The sequence below is a fragment of the Grampus griseus genome (assembly GCF_964374135.1).
Source record: "Grampus griseus genome assembly, chromosome: 13".
In the NCBI taxonomy this organism is placed as follows: Eukaryota; Metazoa; Chordata; class Mammalia; order Artiodactyla; family Delphinidae; genus Grampus; species Grampus griseus.
In genome coordinates, this window is record NC_139007.1 from 64,063,809 (window position 1) to 64,086,576 (window position 22,768).

Here is a 22,768-nt window from a genome sequence, read left to right on the forward strand (position 1 = left end):
CTGAGCCTGCACGCCACAATTACTGAGCCCGAGTGCCACAACTACTGAAGCCCATGCGCCTAGAGCCCGTGCTCTGCAACGAGAAGCCACCCAATGAGAAGCCCGCGAACCACAACGAAGAGTAGCCCCCACTCGCCGCAACTAGAGAAAAGCCTGCGTGCAGCAACAAAGACCCAAGGCAGCCAAAAATAAAAGTAAATAAATAAAATTTTTTAAATTTATTTAAAAATTTAAAAAAAGAATATTGAGTTAATTACTATAAAAGAGGACAGAGGTTAAAAAAAAGAGGACAGATGTAGATTTTAAAATTTTATGAAGTTCTTGACTTGAACTTCTGAATGGTATAGGTAATTAAAAAGATTCCTCTTAGCAATATATCTGATTCCTAATGCTATAATTTTACTCGCTTTGGGCAATATAAACTCCTTTTGACAGTCAACTATGGTAAGAGTAGTACATACAGACCAATAAATATTTTATTGCTTATAATCAGTATCACAGTCATTAGTTGTCTAAAGAAATAAAACATTTCTGACAGCCTCAAATGTAAAGATTCTAATATGAAAAATTATATGACTGCCTATAAAGTTTACTGGTAGTTCAAGTCCCCACGTCCAATTAAAATAATTTTTTGTATTACCTACTTAACCAAAAAAACTTAAAACTGAAATATAGATTAAAGGTAAGAAAGGATAAAAACAATAAAAATACAAAAGTGATTTGAAAAATCCCACAAACCATCTAAAACTTAGGCTTAAAGTAGTAGTGTTTGCCTTTAGAAAATATTACTGAGACATGGAGATAATCTAGTAAAATCAATCTGGCCAATAAACTATACTTAGGGTGACCACAAAATTTACATCCAACCTGAGACATTTGCAAGAGTGAAAGGGAGTACTATTTATAAGTATGCCTGGACAAGAGGCATAAGCCAGGATTGTTTCAAGCAAAGACAGACTTATAACTTGCCTTTCCAAAACACCTTTAAAGATAAATGATTCCATTTAACCAACAGAAGGCAGAAGGTTACAGGAAAAGCCAACACTTAAAACATGTTCCCTTACAATATGTCATATTGAATATTAATCTTAATTAAAGAGTAACATTTTTCAGAAACCAGTACTAGTAATCAAGCCCCTCTGTTTTCTTACATGGAGACTTAACTGACTATTCTAGAGCTACAGCAACTCTAGTTTACCAAAATTTTAAAAATAATAATAAAAGTTAAACATTTAAACATGGGCTGGGCATCATTCTAAGCACCTTATAAATTAGCTCATTTAGTCTTCATAACAGAAACTTTCATCCCTGAAAGACAGAGACTTTTACTGCTATTTTACAGATAAGAGAACTAAAGGATAGAGGTAAAGTAACCCACCATGGTTCAAGGAAATGGGGAAGCGGAGGATTCCAGGGCATGTTCTTCTCTACTGCACTATGTTACCACTACAGCTCCTTTACTGGGAGGACTGGAAGCCCATGACTTTCCCTAAGTACACAGAATAGAGTGGAGCTCTAAAGTGTCTGCACTCAGTGAGTAGAGTTAGAGTGAACAGGGTTAAGCAGTTGTGATGTAATTTCTTGTACATTTTTCTCTATCACTGGCAAGTTGTCAGTAAAACACAGGCCTGGGAAATATCTATTACTTGTTTTGTTTGTTTACAAATTTATTTATTTATATTTGGCTGCGTTGGGTCTTTGTTGCTGCGCGTGGGCTTTCTCTAGTTGCAACGAGCTGGGGGGGAGGGGTGCTACTCTTCGTTGCAGTGCGCAGGCTCCTCATTGCAGTGGCTTCTCTTGTTGCAAAGCACGGGCTCCAGTAGTTGTGGCACGCCAGCTCAGTAGTTGTGGCTCGCAGGCTCTAGAGCGCCAGCTCAGTATTTGTGGCACACGGGCTTAGTTGCTCCGCGGCATGTGGGATCTTCCCAGACCAGGTCTTGAAGCCGTGTCCCCTGCACTGGCAGGCTGATTCTTAACCACTGTGGCACCAGGGAAGTCCCTCTATTACTTGTGATAAAGAGAAACCCATTTATCCCACTCTTAGGATAGTGTTCTAACCCGTGCTATGGGCTATTGAAGGTTATTAAAGGGTGAGGATGACAATAATGATTATGATGGTAGTTAACACTGATGGTGTACATACAATGTGTCAAGCACTGTTCCAAGCTCAGTAACATATTAACTAACACAATCATCCTAACAACCTTATGAGGTAGGTACTTCTTTCAAAACAGAAAACTGATACGCTGGTGAGCTTGCTCAAGGACACACAGCAAACAACAGAACTTGGATTGAAACCCATGCACTTAACCACTACATTATTTCATAGCAATTGTATTTTCCCAGTGGTAAATTCATATAATAAGCTGTGCTATACCAGAGTTCTACTATGTTACATCATAAAACAAGAGTTGTTAGTTTTGACGACTAGGTCACAGAATCAAGTTTTGATAACTGTTTGCTATGTGAATATAGGTAAGTTACATAATATGTTTTGTTTCCTCGTAAATAAAAGGCAAATGTTAGATTCTACCTCTAAGATCCCTTCTAGTGAAAATATTATTTCTCTGAATGAAAATTTTATATCAAGTCTGTAACCACAATACAAACTATCCTCTGAAAACGTCTGATTTTCAAAAATCTATTTCTGCCAAAGTACCAGACAAGATTATTAGTTACGTGCTCCCTTTTAAAAATGATACATATTTAAATACATATTTAAATATGAATTGTTATGATGAGCAAAAAATATAAGGAATTAATTTCACTGTGTTGGGGATTTAAGTAGGAATAATTAAGTCACTTGCTAAACTTTGTCCTGTAAATCTGCCTCCAAAGGAAAGATATCTGGTGTGAAATTCAAGCATCGGTACTTTTGCTTTGTAAATGAGTGTTTTATCATATTTTTGTATTAAATATTTGATAACAAAAAACTTTCTGGACTCTAGTTTTTTATTATGCCTTAAGGTCAATTTTCCCTTTTATAGGAAGAGAACCAGTGTTATTACTCAAGAAAAATAGGAAAATGACTTGGCTTACCACATTTGTTTTATAACTGACATTTAGGAACATAATGCACAGAGTAAAAAACAAACACTACTTGTCCTGAAACCAGGTGTATCTTAGAAAATAGATAAAAATTGAAGAACAAAAGTAGTACTAAATATAACCATTCAACTAATATGAACCCATGGTACTGCCTTTAAAAAATGCTGATAAAGTATACATATCAATATCAAATGTTCCATGGCATTTTACTCAATTAGAAAATGCTGTAACATACAGAAGTTCATGATGATTCAACATCAGACCCCCTCAGTCCTTTGGGGCTTATCTGTCTTCCTTTGAGTTTCTTTAACTGCACGCTGTAATAATTGGGTGGTGGCTCAGAGTAGTTTTGCTGAAGACCTCCTTATTCTCCCTTGCTGGTTTACAATGATGCTAGTACCAAGATGCTTTACACTCAGTAAATCTTAATGAACATATCAAATATCACAAAACACCTTCCATCCCCAACTCAGGATGGTAAGAACAAAGGAAAAATAGCCTCAGGATCTTCCAAAAAGCTACATTCTTTCTAAGGAAATAATAATAGTAATAACTAATAGCTATATAGCACTACTCCAAATATCAGGCACCGTAGTATTCTACTTATCTTACAAATTCATTTAGTCCCCAAAACAATCCTATACAGGTGCTAAGTTATTCTCAATATGCAGATGAAAAAACTAATGCGCAGAGAAACTAAGGCCCAGGGCAGTGAAATACTTGCTTGAGGGTCAAAAATACTAAGAATTCAACTGCATCTTTAAAATTCTATTAAAGATTTTTAGTTGACCAAATGAGGAAATAAACAACAAATTATCAAAATTGATGATGAAAAAGCTACTATTTATTGAGTGGTATACCAGTACTTATTTAAGACAATCCTCAAACAATTTAAGAAGTAAGCATTGTTACATTCATTTTATAAATCAAAACAGTGAGGCGAAGAGAAAGTCCTTGTCCAAGGTCACAGACTAGAAATCAGCAGGGCCAAGATATGAACCCAACTCTGAGAAACTCCAAAGCCTGGCTTTTTCCATTATGCGTTTCCCAAACTTCACATTCTTGCATACCACCATCACAAGCTCTGCCATGTCTACAGGCCACTTGTGCTATTATGTTCTTAATATTTCTTCTTTAAATCAAGACACTTTAAAAACTTAAATTTATTTTAGAAGGAAAATGTATCACTATATAAATGGAAATTAAGTATCACCTGAGATAAATAGAAAATAACAAAAACAGTAATACGTTCAATGAAAACAAAACTGTCATTTAATTTCAGCCAAAATACCACTGTCTGCAAAAAAACCTGTTCTTTATTAAGAGAGTTACCTGTGTTAGAAAGGTGTTAAAAACTTACAAGGAACAAACCGAAACTTCCTCCTTAATCAGATTTGAAAAACAATTCAAAAGGAATAGCTCACTATGTGCTTTCGCATTTGTTGGGTACATAGCCCACACTTTGGGAAACAAATCATAAGGCTGCTCTACTGCCTCCCTTTAATTCAGTATGCAGCCATGTCTGCAGTCTTTCTTGCACTCGTAACATTTTAGAGAATGCTCTAACAAGAAACGTAGGCACACTGTTATAATTAGTAGCCACAGAAACGCCTCAGCCTCAGCAAAATGCTCCCCTCTTAAGTACGCACAATGTTCAAAGTACACAGTAGGCCCTAGGAGGCATGTAAAGTTTTAACACACATCCCCTATTCTTAAGAAACTTCTAACCTAGCTGAAAACATAACATACAAATGACAAAGATAAGCTATTATGTAAGGCTGTAACCTTATACACTGAAATGGTTGGTGTTTTGAACACAAGTTTTGCCATCTGATGGAGCTGGATCTGAATTCCAGCTTATGTCAAGCATGTAGCCTCTGGAGCCCCAGGTTTCTCAGTTATAAAACGGAAATAATATATATTCTCTAAGTTTAAAATTAAACATATGCCAAATAGTTCAATGCCTGACCCATAGCAGGTGCTATGTAATTAATACTTGTATCTGTAAGAATTAGAGAGAAGTTACTATGGGTTGGAAATATTCGTTAGGAAAAAAAAAAAAAAAAGCCTAACCTGGATGTTAAAGAATGGACAGGTTTTTGGGTAAGTCAAGATGGGCATTCAAACTGGGGGGGTGCCAACAGGTCAAAGTAGGAATTGTAGTGTGGTTAGGTAGTAAACTGGACCAAACTAGATGGAGAGGGTTCTAAATGCCAGACTAATCTTTACTGAGCACTTCTGAAGAGTATCATATAAGTTTTCAGAAATTCGCTTTTTTGTTCTTTAGCAATTACAGAAAACCTAGTTAAGACTTAGGAGGCTACTGCAGTAGTGTAGCAATAACATTGTCAGAGCTCAGAAAATAATTAATGCAAAGGACAGAAAAGGATGATTGAGATTTTTCAGAGAAAGAAAATCTCAAGGACTTTGTAGGCTGAATGTAAGAAAAGGGGTCAAAGCTGACTCTACACAAGAGAAAGACACAGTAGGAAGATAGGATGCTTAAAGATATAAAATAACATAATAATTTAGCATCACAGAGAACAAAAAGAAGAGATAATATCCACCAAGAATTAATTCAGTATCAATTACAAGGGAGATGATAAAACAGAATGAAACCTAAGAAAATATTACGGGACTTGGTGGCTAGGATAAAGGTGAACCTTAAGAATATCTTTTTTTTTCTTTTTTTTTTTTTTTAAGGGGTAGGGTAGGAGGAACAGAAAAAAGTTAGGCTACTAGTACAGACAGTAGAGAAGAAATCTGGGCCATTTGTTACTTGGCAGTAAAAGAAAAATAGGAAGGCAGATAGATGGGTGTACAGTCAAATAAATAACACAGGAAGCAAAAAGGAACACTATTAGAAAATAACCATTATACAATACAATTAGTAATTTTGGCAATTCTGTTTTTTCCCTTTGTTAGGTGTGAGAAACACAAGTTTGGATTCAATCCAGAAACAAGTCTTAGGGGTAATCTACAGAAATGTGATTAGGGAAGTAAAAGATTTCTATCTCTACGAGTTTTAAATTGTGGGTAGTAATAGAAAACCTAACTATAAATTCCTTTCCTCTGGTTATTAAATCCTCAGCTTCCTGAAGGCAGGCACAGAATACAGTAGGTTCTTAGATTTCAAAGGTTAACATCAGTAGTTTCTACTATTCCTGTGAGATTTACATTGACCGTGACAAGTAGTATAATCTGTAACTGTGACACGGCACAAATCTCAATGGCCTGTGCTAGGGAATGTGCAATCGCTGTCATGTGAGTGTACCCAGCACCCTCCCTCTAAATGGATTTGTGGTCTTCTCCTTTCAGCCAGGTACACTGGAACTGGACAGAAGCTGTGCTTTATTATATTTTATAAAGAAAATATAAGCAACAGTGCCAAGATTCCACCATGATTTATTTTAGTTGCCAATAAATTCCTATTTTGTTTCTTTTAAACTTCTTACATTCTGCTATTAAAAAAAAAAAAGAATAGGGAAAAAAGCATTCTGAAAGGGAGGGAGAGGGAACTGGCAATGTTGGTCAGCAAAGCTGCAAAGTCAAAACTCCGAGAATTCTGTGCTATTTGTTCCTGTTCTTGCTGCCTCCTTCTCTTCTCATGCCCAGAATACTGACTGGGGTGGGGAGAGAGTACCTATAGCACTAGCAGTGGAACATCCAAGGCTGCAAGCTTCACCACCCGTACTTTTTACTTTCCTGGGTGAGGACCCCAGAAGTGCCTTAATTCGTCACCCCAATCACATCCATATATGCACAGCAATAGCAGAGCTAAGCAACTGGCTTCCCTAAATAGTTAGCTCTGTTTTATAAACATCTACTATGTGCTTTTGCTGCTCTAGATAATCATGAGGTCATGAAAGAAAAGAAACCTGAATGTTATTTACGGTTTACTTATAATATTTACTTATAATATTGTTGGGATGTAAATATCCTGGAAAAGCAGTCAAGCAATGACAAACGAACAAAAAGCAGTACAGTGCAAAACACATACAGAAGGATAGGCAGGAGGCAAATGAGAGTCAGAGAGAAGGTAAGGTTGTTCAAATGACATTTCCAAACATATAAAAACTAAGGCACGTTTTTAATAAAAGGGGGAGGATGGAAGCACGGAAGCCGGGGGAGGGTACCGCAGATGAAGAAAGTTAACATGATGAGGAAAAAAAACCTAACAAGTAACTGTGAGAAACAGAAAACAGATCTGCTAGAACACAAAGTCCACGTTAGAAGAATAATCAGAAACAAGATTGTGAGAAGTGGGAGTGAGTTGGTAGATAACTTTTAAGGCTGGGTAAGCATGACTACTCAGATTTGATATGCTCTCCCTACTGCCAAGCATTTTACGAGAATGCTATGCTTTCCTCCAAGAGTCAACTAAATTAAATGAGAAACTACTGACCTGTTTCCTTATTTAGATTACTTATCTACCACTATTTGCTAGTTGTCATGTTCAAGAATTAGAAATTATACTTCTGAAAGGCAGAGAATCTCATGTGAGTTTATTACTAAACTATGGTATCTTTAAAAATAAAAAATTAAAAACATCCTTGAGGTACAATGGCTTAAAGAACAGTTATTAATATGCATGCTCACCATATCTGACTAAAGCCACCTGAACAACTTCAAAAGTATTAATATTAACTGGCTTATTCACAGTCTAACTGGAAGATCTATATAATCAGGTCTCAGAGGCTCCATATTGTTCAAAAAGGCTCATTCCCTGTCGTTTGGAATTTTTTAAGTGGTATGACAAAATGAAGAGGTTAGGCTAGGACCCATCAAGGTACTGATGAAGAGTGAAGCCCTGCAGCACCAATTAACCAGTCCAATAAGATCTGGGTGCCTAGCACAAGCAGAGTGATCTGAGGAAAACAAGAATAAGCTAACGCTTGCCTTCAAATTGCCGGTCACCTATCAAGGATAACATACACACACGAACAGGAAGCTAAAAGTACAAGTTGTATATACAAGTACAAACATATACAACAGTATGGGAAGATTACAGAAAGGGGGTTATCTGGTAGAGAGGATTAGGGGAAAGTTCAAAGAAGCAGGATGTCAAACCATCGGTTTGGCCAGAAACTTCATTCGGGGTTTTCCGTTTTCTTTCTAATTCCATGAAAACAGTACAACATTGTCTTTTATGAACATCAAGATTTTCCTTGATGATTCAGATTTTTTTTATCACATCTGGGATAAAATTTTTGAAGGAAACTAAAGGACTATAAAAAATGAGTTAGTTTGCAAATATCTCAATATAGAGAACTCATCAAGAGAAGGATATGCTCTGGATCCTAAGGAAAAATACTGAATAAATAAAACCTCAGTAACAGTGTAGAGAATGTAAAAGAAAAACCAAGTATGAATTAGTTCAAAGTCTAAATTAGAACACATTTTTGAAAGAGTAATGTACCAACTTGTCAGGAAGCAATCCGACTTCCACTCATGCCTCCATGAAACCCAATATTGAGTTTGGTAGCATGTGACAGATGACTCTTTCCATAACTCTCCTTCCTTTCTTTGTTTCTCTGCTTTCCCTCCAATGCCTCAGGCAGCTACTACCTCAGGCTTCCTTTTGCTCTCTCCTTCCTTTAACTCCACAAGTTCATCCTGGCTGATCTTATTTATACCAATGGCGTAAACTGCCACTCCTATGCTAAGGAGAGCAAAACCAGGTTACCAAGGACCCTCTCCTAAGTTTCAGTCCTCTGGAGAAGCAGGTCCTCATAAAGTCAAACAAATTAATGTTATCTAGATTTCCTAGAGGAGACATTGACTAAGTCGGCCTTGGCGGATAAAAGTATTCTGTTTAGCCATCTTTTAGAATGTTATTTGTGTTGCAGAGTGTTATTTGTATTCTATATAAAAACAGTTTAAAATTTTATCCCTTTATTTCAATAAAATTATTAATTTACTCAGCAAACTACCGAAAATAAACAATGGCATCTAAGTAAATGTAGCAGAAGGACCTATTTTTAAGTTTTATTTGCAAAACTATCGCAAGACACGCTGCTGAAAGACATGGATAAACCGGACTTGTTATAATAACTCTTAGAACCTAACAAGACTCACAGCAGTACAGGGACTACACAAGCTGGTGTGGGGACCTCAGCGTGATCTGTAAATGTCAAGTAACTCTAAAGAAGAAATTGGGGAATTTAGAATATTGAGAGATATAGTAGATGGTAAAGATATGAGCATGGAAGTGGGATAATAAGTATTTAATCATATAATATTTAGGAAGTAGAGCAAAGTGGTTAAGAAAAGGACTACTTAAATCTAAGCTCTACCATTTTCGAGCTGTGTGACCTTGTAATAAGCTACTTGTCCTTTCTTTATCTTCATTTTAAAAGCAGGGATAGTAAACTGTACCCACTTCACAAATTAATATTTGTAAAGGGGTGCAAACAGTACCTGACATACAGTAGGCAGTACACTGGCATTTATTATTACTATTATTATTTGAATTGGGTGCAATATATATTCAAGCTAGTGACAAGCAAACATATTTGGGGGGAAAAAAAGGATAAATCCATGATCACTCATTCAACACTCAACAAATGTTAACTACCAACAATGTGCCAGAGATATAGTTGTGACCAGATAGGAACAATGACCCCCTGCTAGGTTCTTGGAGCTTAGGAGAAAGATTTAAGTTTTCCAGAAGAGCAGGAACCATGTCTCTTCCATTCACCTCTGCATACTCCATGCCGCTGGTGCATACCCTGATGCATAATAGATGTTTAATAATATTTGTTGAATTAATGATGTAATTGTAAGATATTAAATAGAAGAAAGTACTCTGAATATATGGAAAGCAGAATTCAACAGAACCATCCCTGAAGAAATGGTACAGCAATGCTCCAGGATAACTCACCCTCAAGGAATTTTTCCACACATCTAATTGTTGAGGATCATGAGAGCATTCAATTTCTTATTAATTAAATGGGGATAACAATATCTGTCAGACTTATATTATAAAGATTAAAAGAGATCTTGTGTTAAATGAGAAGCACAAAGCTGCAACGAGATGCTGATGGGAAAGCGTAGGCTAGTCTGTTCTAGCTCTGAGGCACATTCCTCAGCTAAATGCAATTTCTTTGCCTTGGAGGTTGCTTGCAAACAGCTAAGACCTCTTACTTTAAATGTGCAAATGCCTTTTGGGTTTAACAACCATGGTTCAATTCTCTGGAGGCTGGACTAAGTTCAGGTAAAGGGACGTTACACTTCCTCATCCACCCTGCCTTCCTAACAGTCTCGAGAGTTTCAGAAAATTTCTTAAGTCGTAAGTGAGAATACCTAAATCTCTACACAAAAGTGCAATTTACCATCTACTCTGAAAGGACATTTCAAATACACTAAGTTAAGTTTGCATCCCTCATTTCTATTGAATAGCCTCATTCAGGAACCACCACCAAGTCTGCACAAGCTTCTAAAGCCACCCAGCTGCTGCTCTCAAGCTTTCAAATGCCCACTAAACCTTGCTGCCCAGATGGACTGAACATGACATGGATGTGCTCACTCAGCACATCCAAATTCAGCACATTGCCTTCAACTAAACTAGGCCCCCCCTCCTCACTTCTTTATTTCCATTAATGGTTATCATCATTCTGCAAGCCAAGTAGGCTCAAAACCTCAGAATTATCCTTTATTTTAGTATTTTGGTGGTAAACTTCACTTCAGGAGTAAAAATCCTCTAATTACACCATGAAAGGGAGAAACACAAAGCATTATTGATAGGATCAAAGGATTGAGGGCAGTGTAGTAAGTTCAATGCAACAAAAACAACAAAACGTATAAAGCTAGGTTTGAAGAACAATGGGGAGATTTTTACTACCATTAAAGCCAAGATCCTACAAATTATGAATTTTCCTTAATAGAGCAGAGCTCGAGTGAACGAAGCTTCTCTGATCACCCTCTAAGAGCCAGGCACTACACTAGGTTTACATGTTACTTCACTGTGGTATTACGAAACTTTTGGATTTGCTATCATCCTCAGCCTACAGATGAAGAAATGGGAGTCTTCAAAGGGGGTTAATTAAGTTACTTGCTCAGAGCAAGAAAGTTAATAAGCACTGAGGTGGAGATTCAAATCTAGAACTGTCACATTCCTAAGTCTGTGCAATTTTGACCATACTCAATACTTGCTGACGCAGAAAATTACAAGGGTGTTGTAAGTAAATACTTTTCTATGAAATATAATTAAGTGCTTTAGAAAAAATATGAATTCTTCTAAATCAACTATTAATAACATACAATACCAATAAACACTGTAGTTTAAGCAGTCAAACCTCTGATCCTTCTAGTCACAAATGAGACAAGAAAAATCAAAAATACTCTTGAATAGTTTCTAGACAATAATTTCTTTTCGTAAGGACACAGATATTCCTATTTCCACATACAACGTTTTATATAATCCACAGACAAGAAGCAATAATCACTCTTAGATCAGCACTCTTAGCAGCTATTTTTTATCCAAAGGAGCACATTAATATAGGGACTTCTCTGGTGGCGCAGTAGATAAGAATCGCCTGCCAGTGCAGGGGACATGGGTTCAATCCCAGGTTTGCTTAGATCCCCCATGCCGTGGAGCAACTAAGCCCATGAGCCACAACTACTGAGCCTGCGCTCTAGAGCCCGTGCGCCACAACTACTGAAACCCACGCGCCTAGAGCCCGTGCTCCGCAACAAGAGAAGCCACTGCAAGGAGAAGCCCGCGCACTGCAACGAAGAGTAGCCCCCGCTCGCCGCAACTAGAGAGAGCCCACACACAGCAACAAAGACCCAACGCAGCCAAAATAAATAAAAATATTAAATCTTCAAAAAAATATATATATTTCCATTATTCCATATCACAATTTTTTCAACCCCTTCTTAATCTATTATTTATGTACTTATTTATACCCAGTTGTAATGAATCTTCATATGGCAATCTCTTCCATACATAATATCTATTGATATATCACCTTTCATATGATATTCAAAACACAAATGCGTAACCAAATGCCAGATTACATTAAGTTACACTGAGGTTTTGTAATTAAAATTATATAGACAGCACAGAGTCCTTTATTCTCTACCACACTCACCTGCGCATTCTCCAAGATGACTATTTCATGCATTCCCCTCACTCTCCAAATTATTAAAGTTTTAATTTACAGCTTTGAGGTATAATTTATACATCACAAAATTCAACCGTAAGTGTACAATTCATTGAGCTTTAAGAAAATTTATAGAGTTGTGCATCATCACTACAATCCAATCTTAGAACTTTTCCATCACATCACCCCCAAAATTTTCCTCCAGAGTGTTTCCACTCCTGCCCTGGCCTCAGGTATCCACTGTTCTGTTTTCTGTATAGATTTGCCTTTTCTAGACATTTCATATAAATGCAACCACACAATACGTACTCTTTTCTGTTTGGCTTCTGTCACTTATCAGGTTTTTGATATTCATCTTTGTTGTAGCATTTACCAGTAATTTGTTCCTCCTTATTATAGAACAGTATTCCATTGTATGGATATACCATATTTTGTTTATCACCATTTGAGGGACATTTGGATTGCTTTCCAATTTTTGACTATTGTGAATAATACTGCTAAAATGGACATTTACAATTCTTTGTGTGCACACATCTTCGTTTCTGTTGGATAGATTCCTAAGCGCGGAACTGCTGGTTTGTATGGTAAGCATATGTTTAACTTTTTAAGAAAAAGTCAAACTTTTCCAAAATGGCTGTACCATTTACCTTTCCAAGAGCAGTGTATAGGATTCCAGTTTCTCCACAATACCAGTAATAGGTAATGTCAGTTTTAAATTATAGCTGTTTAAGTGGGTGTGTTACAATATATCATTGCGATTTAACTTGCATTTCCTTAATGACTAACGATGTTGAACATCATTTCATATGCTTATTGGCCCTTTATAATATCTTCTTTGGTGAAATACCTACTAAAGTCTTTTGCCCATTTTTTAATTGGGTTTTTTCCTGCATAACTGAGTTGTAAGATTTCTTTATATATTCTAGATTAAAGACCTTTACCAAGTTTGTAATATTCAAATATTTTCTGAGAGTCTGTGGCTTGTCTTTTTATTTTCTTAAGTATCTTCTGAAGTGTAACAAGTTCTAAAACTTCATTAAAGAAGTCCAATTTATCAGTTTTTTCTTTAATGATCCATGCATTTGGTGCCATATCTAAGAACTCTGCCTAACACAGGGTCACAAAGATTTTCTCCTATGTAATATTTAGAATTTTTATAGCTTTAGGTTTTCCAATTACAAATTGACAAAGTCTATGATTTATTTTGAGATAATTTCATGTACGGTGTGAAGTATATAAAACAGTATATCTAAATCCATTTTTTAAAACATACAAACATCCAATTGTTCCAGCACCATTTGTTGAAAAGACTATCCCTTCCCCATTGAACTCTTCTGGCACTTTTTCAAAAACCAAGTGATCATAAATATAAGGGTTAATTTCTGGACTTTCAATTCTGTTCCACTGACTTATAATGCTTATCCTTATGCCAATCACACTGTCTTGATCACTGTAGATAAGTTTTAAAATTAGACAGGGTAACTCTCCTATTTTGTTTTCAAAAATGCTTTGGCTATTCTAGATCCTCTGCATTTCCTTACAAATTTTAGGATCAGCTTGACAATTTCTACAAGAGTCTACTGGAATTTTGACAGGTATTTTACTGAATCTATAGATCAATTTGGGGAACTGCCATCTTAACATTCTATCTTCCAATCTATGAATACAGACTATCTCTCCATTTATTTAAAAAATCTTTATTTAGGGGAATTCCCTGGTGGTCCAGTGGTTGGGACTCCACGCTCTCACCGCCGAGGGTCTGGGTTCAATCCCTGGTCGGGGAACTAGGATACCACAGGCTGCACGGTGCAGCCAAAAAAAAAAAAAAAAAAAAACCGTACTTAATTTCTCTCAGTAATGTTGTAATGTTTTGTAATATAAACATCTTGGTGCTCTTTTTTTGTTAAGTTTATTCCTAAGTATTTTATTCTTTTTGATGTTACTGTGACTAGATTATTTTTTCCCTTTCTCTCCTCCTTTTGAAATTGTGGAAGTTATCTGTTTCCTATCAAAGAACTGCTGTCCTGTGCCATCAGGATCCTAGACCATTCTTGCTTTCTCAAGGACTTCTCTCCTCATCTTCCTTCCTTCCCTTATTAATCCTAACAACTAAAACCATGCTGCAATATTTCTTATATACTCAAAAAATCAAAGACTTCCTTCACATCCTCATACTTCCGCTTTGGCCCCATGTCTGTTTCCTTTAACTTCTTTAAACCCAATTTCTAGTTCCTGTGTATCCCTCAAGTCACTCAAATCTGGCTTCCACCTCTACCAGTCTATGACACTGGCTCATTATGGTCACTGATGACCTTTAGGTTGCCAAATCCAACAGCCATATTTGTGCCCATATCTTCTCAACCTCTCAGCCAAACTCAATAGTTAAGTATCCCTTTCTTGAAATACTTGCATTACTTGGTATCCATGACATGATCCAATATATATTCCCAATTTCCCTACAACCACTCGAGCTGTCCTTCTTAGTTTCCTTCCTAGAGGGCTTCCAGTTTACCCAACTTAGAAATGTGCAGTGTTCCTCAGGTTTCTATTTCTAACCAATCCTTCTCTCCTCTCTATAGTCTCTTCTTCAGTGATTTCACCTATTTGCATGGCTTTGAATATCACTAACACACTGATAAGCTTCAAACTGACATCTCCAAGCCAAGTATCTCTGAGTTCCTCAAGATTTGATGATCCTCTCTGATAGAGGCCTTCTTAACAATCTCACAGGCTTCTGAGAACTTACGATTGATAAAAGAAAACTCCCAAATTCACCATTACCTTCCACCCAAATAAAACAAAAAACCCTGAAAAACCCATTCGTCTTCCAGGCATCCAATAATGGTGACTTCCGGCAACATCCCTGAATGTTTCCCCCGGTTATATTCTATATCCAATCCATTATCACATCCTCCTATTTCTACCTACAAATATCTCAAATATGTCCACTCCTCTCCACCTACCGCATCACTAACATAAGCCATCATGGTCTCCTACCTGAACTACTGCATATCCAGTGGCCAACCTGTTTCTGCTTGCCCCAATGTTCTCTTCTCTACACAGCAGGGTAACCTTTGATAAATATACTTTGGATGCTGCCACTCCCCTGAATATAAACTTTCAGTCTTTTATAATCCAAACTCTTTATCCCTGTGTACAAGGCCCTGCAGCATGTGGCCCCTGCCATTCTCCCCTCTTGCCCATAATGCTCCAGCTTTTCATCTCCTCAAACACACAGAGCTCTTCACATGCTCTTCAGGCCCTTTGAGTGCTCATTCCTTCTATGTGAAACATCTCATTCTCACTCCCTTACCACGTCCCCGTCTCCTCAGAGAGGCCTTCCCTTATACCTAAATAGGTCCACATAGCCTCCCATGATTCCCCATTAATACAGTTCTTTTCCTTTTTAACATTACCACAAGTTATAATCCATGAAGGCAGGGAAGATTTCTGAGTTTTCACCACTGCATACACACTCTTGAGTATAAATAGTAGCCATGAAGAAATATTTCCTGAAAATATACAAAACTGACTTAAGACCTACGTTCAGCTTTCCCAGGTCTGTCTGCTCTTCCTTAAAACTGTCTTAATGTAGAGGTCCATGGGATGAGCTTGACTAGGTTGGGGGAAGGCTGGCTATCTCAAATTATATGCAAATTTTTGCGTAACTATGTTTTCTAAGCAGATGTCCAACATGTGCAACAGGAATCTCTCTCTCTTTTTTTTAACATCTTTATTGGAGTATAATTGCTTTGCAGTGGTTAGTTGCTGCTGTATAACAAAGTGAATCAGCTATACATATATATATATATATATCCCCATATCTCCTCCCTCTTGTGTCTCCCTCCCATCCTCCCTATCCCACCCCTCTAGGTGGACACAAAACACCAAGGTGATCTCCCTGTGCTATGCGGCTGCTTCCCACTAGCTATCTATTTTACGTTTGGTAGTGTATATATGTCCATGCCACTCTTTCACTTCGTCCCAGCTTACCCTTCCCCCTCCCTGTGTCCTCAGGTCCATTCTCTATGTCTGCATCTTTATTCCTGTCCTGCCCCTAGGTTCTTCATAACCTTTTTTTTTTTTTTAGATTCCATATATATGTGTTAGCATATGTTATTTGTTTTTCTCTTTCTGACTTACTTCACTCTGTATGACAGACTCTAGGTCCACCCGCCTCACTACAAATAACTCAATTTCGTTTCTTTTTATGGCTGAGTAATATTCCATTGTATATATGTGCCATATCTTCTTTATCCATTCATCTGTCGATGGACACTTAGGTGTGCAACAGGAATCTCAAAGGAATCCACAACCAAAAAAGAGGTTAGACGGAAATACAGTCTAATAAATTCGGTCTTCATCATTTAACAAAAGAGGCTTAAATTCCATATAGAGTCAACTCTTAAAACAAAATGAAGAGATGTGGTTTTAAGACTTTTAAGTCCTATAATTTATCAAACTGCAATAAAATTTGGTATATGGTATGAACTTAAAGAAAAGATTTCTGAAGCAAAATTATTACAACCTGATTTTTATGTCATGCCTATATATGCAACCCATCAACCATAAATTCCTTACATAGAGGCAGAGGGAAATGACAAATCAAGATGCAGCTATCACAGGAAAGGCTACAGAAAATGAAACATGTATCAGGGAAAACATCAGAAATGCCAAGTCTTACCCATTTCAAATTTCCACCGGCCAGACACTGTGAAGAACTAAGTACCACGGACATTAAAACACTTTCATCAGTTCCCTCTTATATATATACTCACTTCAGCATTCTAGGCAAGAGTCTCCTCTTCAAATCTCCCAAAGTGTGTAAAAGAAATCAATTCCAGTTTCAAAATAGCGTATCAACTAATTTCAAGTCTGTGTGGCTACTTTCTTGAGGATGTGGCTGGACAGAGTGGCCATCCCTACACTGTAACCTCTCCTTTGAAAACCCCAATTCAATCATTTCCATGGTGAGAACTAAAATCCAGGCATTAAAGTGACTTGTTCAAGGTCAGGGCTGGAACTTGCCTTCCATGTTTAGTTCTCCTTACATCAACTTCTCACACTCTTTTAGAGCTCTGTCAAAATGCCTAGCTCGAATTCTCAAGATACTAAGACTCTAACTCTGGCCTACTGGCTAAAAAAGAGAAGACTAAAAGTACATTATGATATAGGAAAGAAAAAAACTTTAAGTAAATATGACACTACAGAGAGCCATGAAGTATGACTTCTTTCACAAACAGTATGTTTTTCAACTGTGTATAGTAAAGTGTCTGTTCAAGGTAAGATTATTTTTATAGTTTGCTATAATTTTTTTAGTGATTACAAACAGACAAAATCACTACTCCAGAACAACAAACCTGACATTTATTTCATTAAGTATTAAGTTTGTAACTTTCAATGCATAAATGAGGCTCTGCTTCTCTATTTTAATCCTATCTCTAATGAGTAGATCACATAATTGAACAAATTTCAAGAGAGACAAAATGGTTTATGTTTCATTGTCATCACTTTTCCTCCATTAAACTAACGTGTTATTCAAATATTCTACCAAGATATTGCTCAACACAAATGAACTGAAAGATTTTCTCAGCCTCATTTATAGGATACATTGCTTATAATCTTCAATAAAAGAACAGAACTCGCTTTAGCTATTAACACACTGTCTCCCCAAAACAAACTCTTAAACTCAGAACAGGTTTTACTCTGGTATTCCAAAACAAGTGTAATGAACGTTTCTCAAGATGTTTGACAGTTGTAGCAATGTAAAACTCAGGATACCAACTACAAGAATCTTCCTATTTCTCTTAAGTGGCTGTGTTTTCAGACATCATCATACATAAAATTATTTATTTTGCAAAGGAGGAAATCCACATATAACTCAAAATCAAATAATTTTAAGTCTCTACTCTTCATAAGAACTATGGGCAAACCAATCACATGAACAGTGAAAAGCAGGAAAGAGCTGAGAGGTGGCAAGAAATAATGGTAAAGGAGAAGTACTCTATTCACTAACTAGTCATTTTTGTTTGTTTTGTTTTGAATTTTGTTTTATTTACTTTTTTATACAGTAGGTTCTTATTAGTCATCAATTTTTATACACATCAGTGTATACAACTAACCAGTTATTTAACTTCTCTGCCTATCAAGTTCCTAGTTAATAAACAAGAATACTCCTCACTTCTCAGGGTTCTTACAAAGATCAAGTGAGTTCCTGCATGAAAATGATCTGCCCAGTAAAAGAACATAACAGGCACTCAATAAACGCCAGCTCCTTCCTCCTTCAGTTCTGGGCCCTCTGTTCTTTGTCCTCTATACTCACTCCCCCAGATGACTCAGCCTTCTCATGACTTTTATTAACAAATGCTGAAAACTACCACATCAGTCAAAGCCCTGATGTGTAAATGCATGCCTACCCTGTGAGAAGCTGTCTGGCCTCTACCTCCAAGATACTCAGGTGATAAAGAGGAGAGACCCCAAACATGTGAATTTCACTGTAATAACCGGCACTCAGGGTGGACAAATCACACATTTCCAACTGTCCCCTGGAGATTTGCACTGCCGTCTCAAAATGCCTGAAATCAAACTCATTATCAACTTTTTAAAATCAGGCCCTCTTCCTGCCCCTTTTCTAATTGTGAGTGGTGTCCAACAGAGAGTAACACTTGCCCTACTCGTCTCTCATCAAAATATCACCAGACAACCCAAGCCCATCAGGTCTACCTTCATAATCTCTACTTTATCGTCAGCCTCATTTTCTGTCCCACTGTCACCACCAGAGTCCACATTAGGTTTTCTGAATCTCGGCACTGCTGACGTTTTGGGGCAGGTGATTGTCTGCTGTAGGGGCTGTTCTGTGCATTGCAGGCTGTTTTAGCAGCACTCCTGCCTCTACCTACTAGAGGCCAGAACTGCTCCCTCTCCCTGAGTTACAACAAGCAAAACTGTCTCCAAATGCCTCCTGGGGGGCAGAATCACGCTCCCCGCAGTGTCCCCCACTCCCATATTTGAGTCCCATAGCCCAGTATGTGCGAGACAATCAGTCCCCAAATTTGTCTCCAGTTTCTTTCCTCTACTTCCGGATGCTCTGATCTTCTAAATGCCTCCTAAAGCACTGCTTTTACGAGTCAGTTCTCTTAAATCTACAACTCCCTGCCACCTTCACAATTAGTTCAAAGCTCTCCACCCAGCCTTGATAATCTGGTCTCAATGAAACATTATCCCACAAAGCACCTCACATTGCAGCTACCCAGCAGCCCTTCAATAACACAGACCTGTTCATCCAGCCCCTCCTTTCTGTTCTACTGCTGTCACCCTGGTTTGGGTGCCCAGTACCTAGCATCCATTCCGGATCACTGCTCGAGCCTCCTTCCCCACACTCTACTCTCTCCTTCACTCAAAGTCAAAAACTATCATTGGGGCTTCCCTGGTGGTGCAGTGGTTGGAAGTTCGCCTGCCGATGCAGGGGACACGGGTTCACGGGTTCGTGCCCCGGTCCGGGAAGATCCCACATGCCGCGGAGAGGCTGGGCCCGTGAGCCATGGCCGCTGAGCCTGTGCGTCCGGAGCCTGTGCTCCGCAACGGGAGAGGCCACGACAGTGAGAGGCCCGCGTACCGCAAAAAAAAGAAAACAAAAACAAAACAAACAAAGAAAACTATCATTGAGTCTCCACTGCCTACTGAAATATGAAATCTGCCTGTTCTTTAGAATCTTTCCTACCGTGGTCTCTTTCTGACTCTATGTTCCAGTATCGCCAAAACATACTCTAGCTTCAGCAAAACCTGTCTATCTGCTAGTCCTTGCAAAGGCTCCTTCCCACACCTTCCACCTTTGGTCGTGTTTTTTCTCTGCCTGGAAGTCCTCTTCATCCCTCCACACTAATATAAGGTCCACCTGAATTAAGTCAAGAGGCCTTTCCTGGTCATACCTTCCTTTATCCTCTCTTAGGGCATTCACATTGCTTTATGTTACACATGTGTATTCCTGTAGTTTACAAGGTCCTTGAGAACTTCTTACTCCTGTTTTGATGCCCTGCAATGCCTCGCCCAGTGCTAAGTAAAAACTAAACATTACACGTGAGTTGCCCCAAATGTTTCCCGCTTAAGAAGCAAGGAAGGGCTGTGTTTTCAGACAATGCTGAACTTCCATAAGGGAATTGTCCATATTCCTCTTTTGTTCCAGATTTTATGTGTTAGGCCAATTTTTAAGTTAACTGCCTGCAAAATACCCAGAAAGCTATAAGAATTCTGCTTCTGCTTCAGGGAGTTCCCAGTTTCCAACGTGTAACTGAATCCTGACTATTTACGCTATTTAAGTTCTCTCTTTATACAAAAAGGCAACAGAAATTTATTTTTGAGTGTTAATAAAATTGAGCACAACATGAAAATAACTTGGATTGGATTAAACATATTTTAAGCAAAGGTTAATTAATGCTAATTTGCATCCTGAATAACATAAAGTCTTAAAGTCTTCATGCACTCTTTTTTTTTTAACAACATGCACTCTTAAAAATATGAAAGTCAGTTTATTTCAGCTCCCCCCACCCCAGACATAATAAGCCGAATAGAACACGGGAGTTTTCCCCTTAATTTTAGTTTTTTAATGACTTGAAAGTATTTCTACAAAAAGAGCAAAATCATTAATGAGCATGTTCTGACCAGACCTACTCCTATAAGTGTAACTCCAAAGCCATATGGGGAGCGTAGAGTACCCGCACAGCCGCGGACCCCGTTTTGTATGCCCTTGAGCTAAGAATGATTTTTACATTTTTAAAGGGCTGTAAGAATGAAAACAAAGAATATACATAAAGAGACTGTATGTGGCCAGCAGAGCGTAAAATACTTACTTTGTTTTCAGCAGAATGAATATGAGACTCCTAGCTGTTGGTATGTAAGACACCGAACTTTTCCTCCCAAAATTTTTAAAAAGCAACGTAAAACAAACAAGATTATGTGAAAAGACAGAACTCATTCAATTTAGTCATAGCTAGTGCACAGGTAACTTCTAAAACAGAGGCCTTGGGGACATTTTTATATTTCCCAGAATTTTTGTTAGAAGCACACTTACGCTTGAAGATTTGAGAGTGCTTGGCCCAAAGCCACACTGGGGGTTAACAGAGTGCGGTCAAGGACCCAGGTGTGAAAAGTCCTCATTCAGGGCTCTCCGCAGTGCACTACATCATACCTATGCACGTGGCTCTAAGTTCTGGAGATCTGGATAACTGGCTTGGATCACCATAAAGATGAAGCTTAAAACCTGTTTCTGATATGTTGTTTAGACAGACTCTCACTAGCAGCTTTGCATCATTAAACACAGAGTAACATCAATGCTCACCACATACATTAGAGAGAACTTCCAGGAAGCCTTCTATTTTAAAAGCAGACGTGATGAAGAAAGCTTAAAACTTACTCTGCTTGCTCCTCTAGGGCTACAGATTGAGGCAAATATGCACCTTTGACTTCCAGTTGCTCAATACTTACCTCCCAACCCAATCCACAAATTCCACCAAGTGCTATCGAATGCCAATCGAAAAACTACCCAGTTTACATCAGCCACGCATCCTATAAAGTTCTTTTCATAGCTACTTGCAAACTACTAGCTAAAAGTTTTAATTTTTTAATCTCCCTAAGAATTGAGCTTCCTTAAAATATATAAAAGTAGGTACCAGGATCTAGGATTCAAAGACATGGTTAACAATCCAAGATCTTTCATCTGAAGTTGCTCTTCCAGTGTTGAAAAACACAGATTCTGAGGGGCAGCCGAGAGATACAGGACTTACGCTCTCCAGAGATAATACACAGACCCCCCCCAACCCCACCCCCATCGTATCTTTGAATGACTTTTGTCCTCGAAGAGCGACCCCCTTCCCCTCGCGAGTCCGGGCCTTCCGGGCACCTGCGGCTCCGGTCCGCAGCGGAGAAACCCGGGGAAACCTGCCCACAGCCGGCCCTTCTGGAAACGGCGCCCACTCCCACCTCGAGGAGGCTGGCGGCTGGAGGCCCGAGCCGCCGGGAAGCGACACCTCGGCGGCCGGCCGACCCCCCGGACGCGGCGGACGGGGACGGCGGCGGCGTTACCTGGTGGACCACGTCGTTGGGCAGCTGTGCGGCCCGGAACAGCTCCAGCACCCGCCCGTGGGCCGCCACCTTCTTGGTGCTCTCGCTGTCGCAGTAGGAGAAGAGATCCGAGTAGTATTTCTGCTCCGCATCGCTCAGCGTTAAACCTTCCATCTTCGCCTCCGCTCACAGCCACCCCGCCCCGCATGCAACACCCGGGGCCCGGCCCCGCGACGCCGGGACGGCGGGGACTGCGCGCCGCCCGGCCGCCTCCTCCTTGCCCCCCGAAGCGGCGGGGAGCCCCGGCCTCGCGCGCGCGCCGGGGGCGTCCGAGCCACAGGGCCCGGAGGTCGCGGGGAGGGGGCCCGGCTGGGCTCGGCGCGCCGCCGCCTAAGAGGCTCCGCCTCGGCGGCCGCGGGGAGGGCGCGGGGAAGGAGGCGGGGGCCGCGGCGGCGCGAGGCCCGGGCGGACTCCGCCACCACCCCCGCCGCGGGTTCGAGTCTCCCCGGCTCCCCGCCGCTTCCCCCCAGACTTCCCGCCTCGCCTGCCCCTTCCGT

General features: G+C 39.2%; 1 protein-coding gene across 5 annotated transcripts in view; it reads right to left on the minus strand.

Annotated features, from left to right (window-relative positions):
* The window catches only part of REPS1 (RALBP1 associated Eps domain containing 1), a 73,410-nt gene extending 50,987 nt beyond the window's left edge, over positions 1 to 22,423 (minus strand). For all 5 annotated transcript variants that reach the window (XM_082669067.1, XM_082669066.1, XM_082669064.1 and 2 more), the window contains exon 1: positions 22,233 to 22,423. In XM_082669067.1, the coding sequence (XP_082525193.1) occupies positions 22,233 to 22,385 (153 nt within the window). In that variant the 5' untranslated portion in view covers positions 22,386 to 22,423. The remainder of the gene's footprint in view (positions 1 to 22,232) is intronic.
* Positions 22,424 to 22,768: the final 345 nt, after the last annotated feature.